This window comes from Herpailurus yagouaroundi, unplaced genomic scaffold (assembly GCF_014898765.1).
Source record: "Herpailurus yagouaroundi ecotype Mexico unplaced genomic scaffold, PumYag 67793, whole genome shotgun sequence".
In the NCBI taxonomy this organism is placed as follows: Eukaryota; Metazoa; Chordata; class Mammalia; order Carnivora; family Felidae; genus Herpailurus; species Herpailurus yagouaroundi.
This window is the reverse complement of record NW_024420586.1, coordinates 10,708,242-10,717,755: the sequence shown is the minus strand read 5'-3', so window position 1 is coordinate 10,717,755 and position 9,514 is coordinate 10,708,242. Positions and strand designations below refer to the sequence as shown.

Genomic DNA, 9,514 nt, shown 5'->3' with positions numbered 1-9,514 from the left:
AACGTTTATTTATTTTCTTTGGGACAGAGAGAGACAGAGCATGAACGGGGGAGGGGCAGAGAGAGAGGGAGACACAGAATCGGAAACAGGCTCCAGGCTCTGAGCCATCAGCCAGAGCCTGACGCGGGGCTCGAACTCACGGACCGCGAGATCGTGACCTGGCTGAAGTCGGACGCTTAACCGACGGCGCCACCCAGGCGCCCCCGTTTTTTTTTTTTTTTTTTTTTTTTTGACGAAATAATCTCGCCTTGTCTCTTTTGTTCTCTCCTTGCTCTCCTTTCTTACCTTTTCTCTTCTCTGAAACCCCTTCCATTTTTAGCTCAATTGACTATAACAGAAGGGATCTTTAAGTAAAAGATGTGGAAAACATTTTTTATACTCTTCTACAACAATTTTAGATGTAAATGCGACCATACGTTTTCATTGCCATCCTTCATATGGCTATACTAAGGGACTGGGGATTAATGGGTTTTTTTGTACCTTTCAAGATAAACAGTAGCTCAGCATGGTAGCCCTTAACATTCACTTTCCCAGTATTCACAACAGGTGCTTCTGAAACTATAATCCTTTATATTAACTTTAATTTTGTGGAATATGCTTCCCTCATCATGAAACATTAAGAATGTATCTATATTTTTTAAATGGCACTTTAGCAAAAGAATAATAGAAACCATCATAAGAATATTTATTTTGAGACGAATGTCATATATTTATAAACAATACTGGGGAAATACTAAATCCTTAGGCCTTTTTTTTTCTTTCAGGCATCTGGGCTGGACCAAAGGACGGTAATAACACTCTTATAATCCTTTAAGATAGTAGGTTTTTAAATATGTTTACTTTCTCATTACTGTCAGTCAAGAGAAAAGTATCAGTTGAGTTATTAATCTCTCTTTCTACATAAAAAGAAGACAGTGAACTTCCCTAGATGGAACAGGACTAGGTCTACTTTTACTTTGGGGTCCCTAGGGCAGCATCCACAAATATCTCACTGACACATAGGTAGAACAGGTTGTACTGAGTTTGCCCTTGGGTGCAGCTGACCTTTGCACCAGATTTTTTTTTCTTACTTTTAAATCTGAAACAGAATTAGGAATCCTTCACTAGTATTCTCAAGTAAGTCTGGCTTAAATGAGATAATTTGTGTACCTTATAATCAGTTTCAGCTACTAGGTAAATCATGCTTGATAACAAATGCTTTTTTACATCTAGAAGGAAACTATATAAGTAAAGGTATCCTTGGCTTTAATTGTATGTTGTAAACAAAAAAGTTTTATCTCCAGTCCGCTCCTATCCACTAAGTGCTGGGTTCTTATGCTCATCTATTCCCTTGCCTTTCCAGTTAAGTATCTTAAGGTATTGCAAACCCTTGGAGTCCCAAGAAGATAAACCCATGGTGGGCAGTTCTGCACCTGACAACAGTTTCCTCTTTGGCTCCTCCAGTATCAGGGACAAGAACAACATCTATGGAGCTACACAGTCAGAAACCTCAGAATCATCCTTGATGTTCCTTGTCCCTCGTTCACTTCCTCTCCTGTTGCTCTTCATTCTCCCACCCCATGCATTTTTATCTCCCAAATCATTCTCACATCTAACTTTCTTTTCTTATTAATGGTCATCATGTTCGTCCAAGCTACCAGGGTTTCTTGCCTGGACCACTAATTTGTCTTCACTTTATCCATTGTTGACAGTGAGAAATCTATTTGCTATGTTCTGCCAGAAGGAATTATCTTTTTTAAAAATTGTTTAATGTTCATTTCTTTATTTTTGAGAGAGAGAGAGAGAGAGAGAGAGGGAGCACTTGTGTACTTGTGGGGATCGGGGGCAGAAGGGAAAGAGAGAATCCCAAGCCCCAACAAGGGGCTCAGTCTCATGAACTGTGACATCATGATCCTGAGCTGATATCCAGAGTTGGACGCTTGACCAACTGAGCCACCCAGATGCCCCCAGAAAGATTTTTCTTAAAGAAAATCTGTGTCACACCTTTGCATATAATACATTCAATGATTGGCTTTTGGTCTTAGTTAAAAGGTACTTACAAGGCTCTGCTTAAAATGGGGGCTTTGCCTACTTCCAGTTACAGCTGCATTCGTGCTTATTTTCTCTCTACGTCATATTGACCTTTCATTTCCTGAAAACCATCCCATATTCCCTACTTCAGAGCCCTGTGTATTTTCCCAGAAGCCCTAGCACAGCTCATTCTTACTCCTTCATATCTTTGCCCAAAAGTTAATTTTTATGAGCTCCCAGTGTAAATGTAATGTTCTTATTGTTTACTGTCACAGCACTTTTTGTCTCTTTTATAAAATTAATTACAATCTGATCAAAACTATATTAGAGTATTATCTGGCTGCATGAGTAAACTGTGAAGGCAGTGAATATAGGGACTCTGTTTTTTAAATTATTGTATCCCTAAAGGATATCACAAAGGCTGAAATGGACACTCAATAAATAGTTTAAGGAATTAATAAATGATACACAAATATTAAATATATACATATATATCTCTTATTCATATGTATGTGTACACAGAGAGAGGTAGAAGCTTTTTTTAATGCAGTGGTGGTCCTATTTCCATAGAAATATAAACATTCCTCATTAGGATATAATAAAAATTGTGACCTTATCTATTGTTCTGTTCCGAAGTGATACAGTTTTGAACATGATTTTGTTGTTTGTCAAAAGAATTCCAGGATGGGGCACCTGGGTGGCTCAGTCGGTTAAGTGGCCGACTTCAGTTCAGGTCATGATTTCGCGGTCCGTGAGTTTGAGCCCCCCGTCGGGCTCTGTGCTGACAGCTCAGAGCCTGGAGCCTGTTTCTGATTCTGTGTCCCCCTCTCTCTGACCCTCCCCCATTCATGCTCTGTCTCTCTCCGTCTCAAAAATAAATAAACGTTAAAAAAAAAACAAAAGAATTCCAGGAGAAAACCAAAACGTGTGTGTACATTGTACATTGGTACATTTTCAAATGAATTATACCAGAAAAAATGCAATTAAAGAAAGTCTACCTATTGTCTAGAAACCATGAAGTGAGAAAGGAGATGAGGAATAAAGTCAGTTTAAGCTATTCAGTGTTGAGAAGGTTCTGTGGGTGGAATGAGAAGAATGTCTAAATTCTCTGGGTAAATTCTTTCTCCTCTTGTTCAGATTCTAGGCTTCACCAAATACTGGTTTTCTCCTGTGTTCCTGGCAAAGGCATTCTTTTTGTGTGTGTGCTCAAGGTTACACTTTCTAACCTGTAGTTACTCACCCAACACATACTGATTCCTTTTATAATACCATAGTAGTCATTGGGGATCAATCGCTGAGCTAAAACCACATGCTTCTTGCTGTCATTATACTTGGAAACTGGGAAAAATCACAGCCATTAATCACAAAATCAAGCTGGTGTTTTTATAATTATAGCTTGAGATGAGTGCTTGACCTGGCCTAGGCCAGGTCTCTGAAACTAAAGGAGACTTACCAAGCTGGGAAGGTAAGCAAAGATTTCCTAGAGAATGAACTGCTTAACAAAGAAGCAAGACGATCAGTAGGGATTAATAAGACTAGGGGTAGTAGGTGAAGTCCAGAATCAGAGAAGTTTTGTGTCCCTGGAGCACAGGGGGGTGAGGGTGATGAAAGGCGAGTCTGGAGAGGTGAACGGTCTAGAGGGCCTTCTATGAACAATGGGTGAGAATTCTAGAAAAAAAGAAACAGTAATGATAAGTTTTATGCCATGATGTAACCTCATAAATCAGTTTTGCACTTTCAAAAACTGAACACAGAGCTGGATTTAAAGGAAGTGAAAACACACATGGAAAGGCTAGGGAGGATCTTAAACTGTGTGGGCTTTTGCTTGTGCTAGATAACTTACATGGGAGATACAGAGGTACTTCTTGATCATGTTACGAGTCCTCTGCTTTCTCTCAGAATAGGGTGGAAGTATGGCTTAGCTCTCATTGAGAAGACTTTTTGTCTTGCACCTGCATACAGATGAGAAGCAGTTTTACAGAAAAAACTCAACAATTCAGAGATGAACAGGGTTCACTTCATTATATAGAAGGAAGGTGAAGAAGGGAGAAGATAATCAGGACCTCCCTTAGAAAGAAGGCAGACTTGAGTGTGATATCAGACCCATTGGGTGGCAATTACTACAGCTCTTCAGACACAAGTATTTCCTGAGTGATGAACCTACACGTAGGAACTAAGGTGGCTAGTTCAGGAGCTACGGAGTTGGTAGGTCCTCTTTGAATTCCAGCTCCTCCAATGCAATCTACCTGTGAAACACCCAGAGCATTTACTCAGGATCCAGATAGCAAAGGAGGAAATACAGTCAAACACTCTGAATCAGATATGGAATAAGATGTTTCATGCATGCACTAAAGAGTGTCTACATGTAATGCTGGTCTGGATCTTTATTAGTTTCTCATGATTTTAAAGGGAACTGGAGATTTTATATAATGTGAATTGTTTATTGAATTATGCAAATTAATGCATACTTTGCCTAAATGTGTATTTTGTTTAAACAGAAAGAAAATGTATCAGGTCATGATTATTCCCTAAGTTATAGCTAGAATTACATTGGTTAATAGAGTAAAAATTGATCAAATTTTTAATCATTTAGAATGTTTCAGTGTGTATCTCTTTTCTAGATTTGAAAGATTTTTATTTTACGCTGGCCTGTGCTGAAAAGCATTGGGTTCTTTCAATTTATGGCTCACCGTATCTATGTATCTGTATATCTGTGCATTTATGCATCTATCTATCTATCATCTTCCTTCTTCCTTCCCTCCCTCAATCTGTACATAGGCAGATGCTTACTTACTGAGTTTGGGGCAACATGCAATATTACAACAACTACTTACAAATTAACTGTTTTACACTTCTACCATAGACATGTTACCTTATCACTTTTTTATAATCTGACAAATCTGAAAATTTTTATTTTCTCTCCTTTAATGTAGGTACAATTTAACTATACGATTATAGTTATGTAAAATGTGTATATATATGTGTGTGTGTGTGTATGTGTGTATATATATACATATACACATGTGTGTATATACACACATACACACACACTTATGGTTTAAGTGCATATACATACCCGTAAATTACACTTTCCTTAATATATTTTTCATTCCCTAATTTATACATAAATAGATACCAGGGAAAGTGTGCTGTTGAGTAGTGGTTTTGACTTTGAAACCAGATAAACCTGGTTTAAAATCCTAAGCTCTACACTTACTAGGCTCTTGAGTGTGAGCAAATTAGTTGACCTTTTTTTGTAGCCTCAGTTTCCTCAACTGTAAATGAGACTAAAGACACATTTCTCACAGGTAAGAATTAAGAATGATAGTAACAATGAGAGTATTAGAGTTTCTGACACATACTAAGTACACAGAGGTTTTTTTTAGCAAAATAAGAAGTGACAGGATATAATTTAAAATATCAACTTCTGTGGATAAAGACACTGTTTTCTCCAAAGGTAAATGATAGCACACGAAAAGAGTAGTGTGCTATCAAAGTCGGTATACATGTACTCTGCTTGGTTTCTCCTCCAAGTACCTTCTCTGGCACCATGGTCAAATTGTGCAGCCTCTCTGTTTGGCCATTTCCTTACCTTAAAAGAAAATGGCTTTCACCCTGTGAACTTGCAAGGCTGATATGAAGATTCACTGTAATGTGTCTGTGTACGTGTGTATACTTTCTATCAAAATGTGAGATACGTAGTAGGAATTTATCTTCAATGTCATAATCACATTTTAATTTATATCTTCAAGTTTTTACAACTTGGTAATATTTGTAATTAGCAATGTGATTGAGTTTGCTGACAACTTAGGAAAACATGATGACAAAGTTTAAAAGAGTGAAATGATTCTCTTCTTTTCCCTTTTGATAAAGTTTTTGACACATTGCCACCCATGCGCTATCAGGAGACCATGAGTACCATCCTGACGTGGATCCAGCAGTCAGAAAGCAAACTCTCTAGACCTCAGGTTACTGTCACTGAATATGACATCATGGAGCAGAGACTTGAAGAGTTACAGGTCTGTGAATGTTTGAGTGTCTGAAGCAAATAGTGCAGATGTCATCTATCAAGCAGTCACATTGGTGTAACTTTTCTTTTCACAATGGTGTAACCTTAAAATAATAGAATTAAAATAATTGTGGCAAGTATGATGGTGTACCAGTTGGAAAAATGAGGACTTTAAAACTGTCATATTTTATGCATTTGTGCCTTTTCTCCCTCAGACAGAAATTCCACCTTTGAAGACAGTGTCATGGTCTGCATATGAAGTATATTCTTTATTGTTTAGTATGTATTTTCAGACACACTGATTTTGATGATTATAAAAGCTGTGGTATTATTCCCCCCACCCCTTGCTTCCTGATTCATAACTCCATTCACATTCCCAAACAGTGGTAAAATCAGTGTCGTTATAAAATAAGTTTTAAACTCTAATCTTTTGTAATATCATAATTAGTTTTTGAGTTTTATTACCTAAATTTTTAGCAGCTTTATATCAAGTAATAAAAAATACTAATATGGGAAATGAAAAAGATAATTTGTAAGAGATTTTAGAATACTTTTCCTACCAATTCTGAAAAGCCCATGTTGTATATCCAATCACATTTTATTTTTTAGGACAAGAAAGCATTCATTAATTATATTTATGAGCTGAGATATGTCTCCATTTTGAGAAATAAGAACAAAATTAAAATGTGACTTATATACGAAGAGTTCTTTTTCAAGAATTAAATTTTTTTAAGAAAGTGATTTTATAATTATTTCTTTAAAAACTTTTATGTAAATTTCTCAGTATATATTGCCCTGTTTAGACTGTTTTCTCTACTATCACACCAAGCAACCTAATATTGTTGGATCTTCTTTTTTCTTCATTATGTTGTTGTTTCTAATACTTGGAATGATTTAAAAATTCACTTTAAAGAATATGTGGCTTAACAGAACTCTAACTTCAAAAAGAGTACAAAGATATAGCAATTAGAGGAATGGATTAACTATATACAAAATGGTGGGCAGATGAGCAGGGGAGTAAACTTCTGAAAAAAACGTTGAAGACAAAAATTATTTATAAATATTATTGAGAAATTGTATTAAGTAGCTCAAAAAGATGTAGTTAGAAGTTTGTATCAGATGTTACAACAAAGCAAAATACCACATATGTTAAAATGTTCCAAACATTTCAATAAGCGTCATTTTTGGAGAAATTTTTAAGTAAAATATTTTAAAACATATGATAGAGAAGCACACAAATCACTGGACACAATTGCAAATACTCTAACAATACTGGAGGCGATTTTAAAGAAAGATGAGACCGAGGAAAAAATTTGTCTGAATATGGGAGAAAGTCATTAATAAGGAAGTCACAAAAAAACATAAACAGCCATTAAACCTATGGAAAGTTGTAAGTCGAATTGGAAAGGACGAAGTACTAGTTTATAAAATGAAATACCATTTTTCACATCTAAGTTGCAAAAAAATGATATAATAAGTGCAGGTCCAGCAGCAATGAGCTCCCTTCTCACTTTCTGGTGGGAATGCAAATTGAATTGAAATTTTGCTGAGAAAAATGTTTCACCACTTGCTAATAACATACAAAATAATTCATGATGTTATACATGTGAATAGTGTTTTCATGAAGTCTTTATCGTAGGCAGTAATCAGAATACACTAAAGAATCAAATAGATGGGGATAGATAGGTAGATCAGAGACATAATTTACAGGAGTGGAAAGCTAGAAGTTACTTTGTAGAGCTAATAATGGGAAATGGTTAAACGAACCAGGAAGCCATTAAATTTTATGTTTTTGAAAAGTACTTAATGATGTGGCAAAATGCTCACAAAAAGGGCCTAGCTCAAAATGTAGTTATATGCATGCTAGATATTGTCTAAATAATAAATCGAATTTAATGAAGTAAAATTAAAGCAGAGTAAAAAAAATAAAATGCCACAAAATAGGCATAAAACATTATACAACTATAAAAGTTATGTACTGATGTATTTGTGGGATATTATAAGTCTTTCTGTAAAAGAAGGGATGATTGTTTATGTGTGTATATAATAACATATTCAGTGTTTAGGTATACATAGAAACACTGGAAGTTTACATAAAATCATATATGTAAGTGGGTATTTTTTCCGTGTTTTATCTTGAGCTTTTATTATTTCATAACCAGAAAGTAACAAGTGAATATTGAGTGGGGAAAACCTAAAGATAGACATCCTGTTGTAAGCAATTGCATAGGTAACACAGAACAATTGTAAAACCAACTTTATAAATTCTCCCAAAAATTCTCCTAGAATTTCATTATATCCCTGCAAAAAATTGTGAAAAATATGAAACTATAGTTAGTTGGTATCAGTAGACCAGTGATAACTTAGTCAGTTTTGTTATACCATGTATCTATATGATTTAGTTAGGTTTTTACCTAGAAAGGTCAGAAATTGTCTTAATAAAAGCCCAGTAGAATTAAATGAAGCTCCCTAACAGTATCATAAATACAGTACTCATATACAGAAGATACAATAAAATTAGGTGTGCTAAAACTCTGGTCCATTAAGATACACTTTTGGATATATTTGATGTTGTTCATAAAAACAGGCATAGATTTTTAAATAAAATATTAATGTGCAAATTACTTTTATGATAAACGGTAGAATTTAGTTTGTCTTTTTTTTTAATGTTTATTTTTGAGATAGAGAGACTGTGAGCAGGGGAGGGGCAGAGAGAGAGAGGGAGTCAGAGGATCCAAAGTTGTCTCTGCGCTGTCTTCAGACAGCCTGATGTGGGTCTCAAACTCACGAACTGTGGGATCATGACTGAGCCAAAGTTGGACGCTCAACAGACTGAGCCACTCAGGCACCCCATAAACAGTATAATTTAAATTACTACTAGTTATTCTGTAAATTGCAGCACATCATCTATTTTTTAGGTGTTTCAATCACATAGCTTTCATTTTGTTTGTTTTTTGAACATTTTGTTTTATTGTTTTTGAGAGACAGAGAGAGAGCACAAACAGGGTAGGGGCAGAGAGAAAGGGAAACACAGAATCCAAAGCAGCCTCCAGGCTCTGAGCTATCAGCACAGAGCCCGATGTGGGCTTGAACCCACAAATGCAAGATCATGACCTGAGCTAAAGTGGCACGCTTAACTGACTGAGCCACCCAGGTGCCCCACATAGCTTTCACTTCAAATACATGTAGCTGAAACTTACAAGTGAAACTGTACAATGAAACTGGTTATTATTCCTCAATTAGTATACATGTACTTTCCCTTTTTTAATTTTTGAGGCTTTACAAAGTTCCCTGCAAGAGCAACAAAGTGGCCTAAACTATCTCAGCACCACTGTGAAAGAGATGTCAAGGAAAGCACCATCTGATATTAGCCGGAAGTACCAGACGGAATTTGAAGAGATTGAGGGCCGCTGGAAGAAGCTGTCCTCTCAGCTGTCTGAGCATTGCCAAAAGCTAGAGGAGCAAATGGCAAAACTTCGAAAAATTCAGGTAAGT

The 9,514-nt window shown here is 36.0% G+C and overlaps 1 protein-coding gene across 1 annotated transcript in view; it reads left to right on the top strand.

Moving 5' to 3' along the window:
* The window catches only part of DMD (dystrophin), a 2,039,083-nt gene that overhangs the window by 706,624 nt on the left and 1,322,945 nt on the right, over positions 1 to 9,514 (top strand). Inside the window, exons 22-23 of the mRNA XM_040468816.1 lie at positions 5,884 to 6,029; positions 9,296 to 9,508. Of these exons, the coding sequence (XP_040324750.1) occupies positions 5,884 to 6,029; positions 9,296 to 9,508 (359 nt within the window). The remainder of the gene's footprint in view (positions 1 to 5,883; positions 6,030 to 9,295; positions 9,509 to 9,514) is intronic.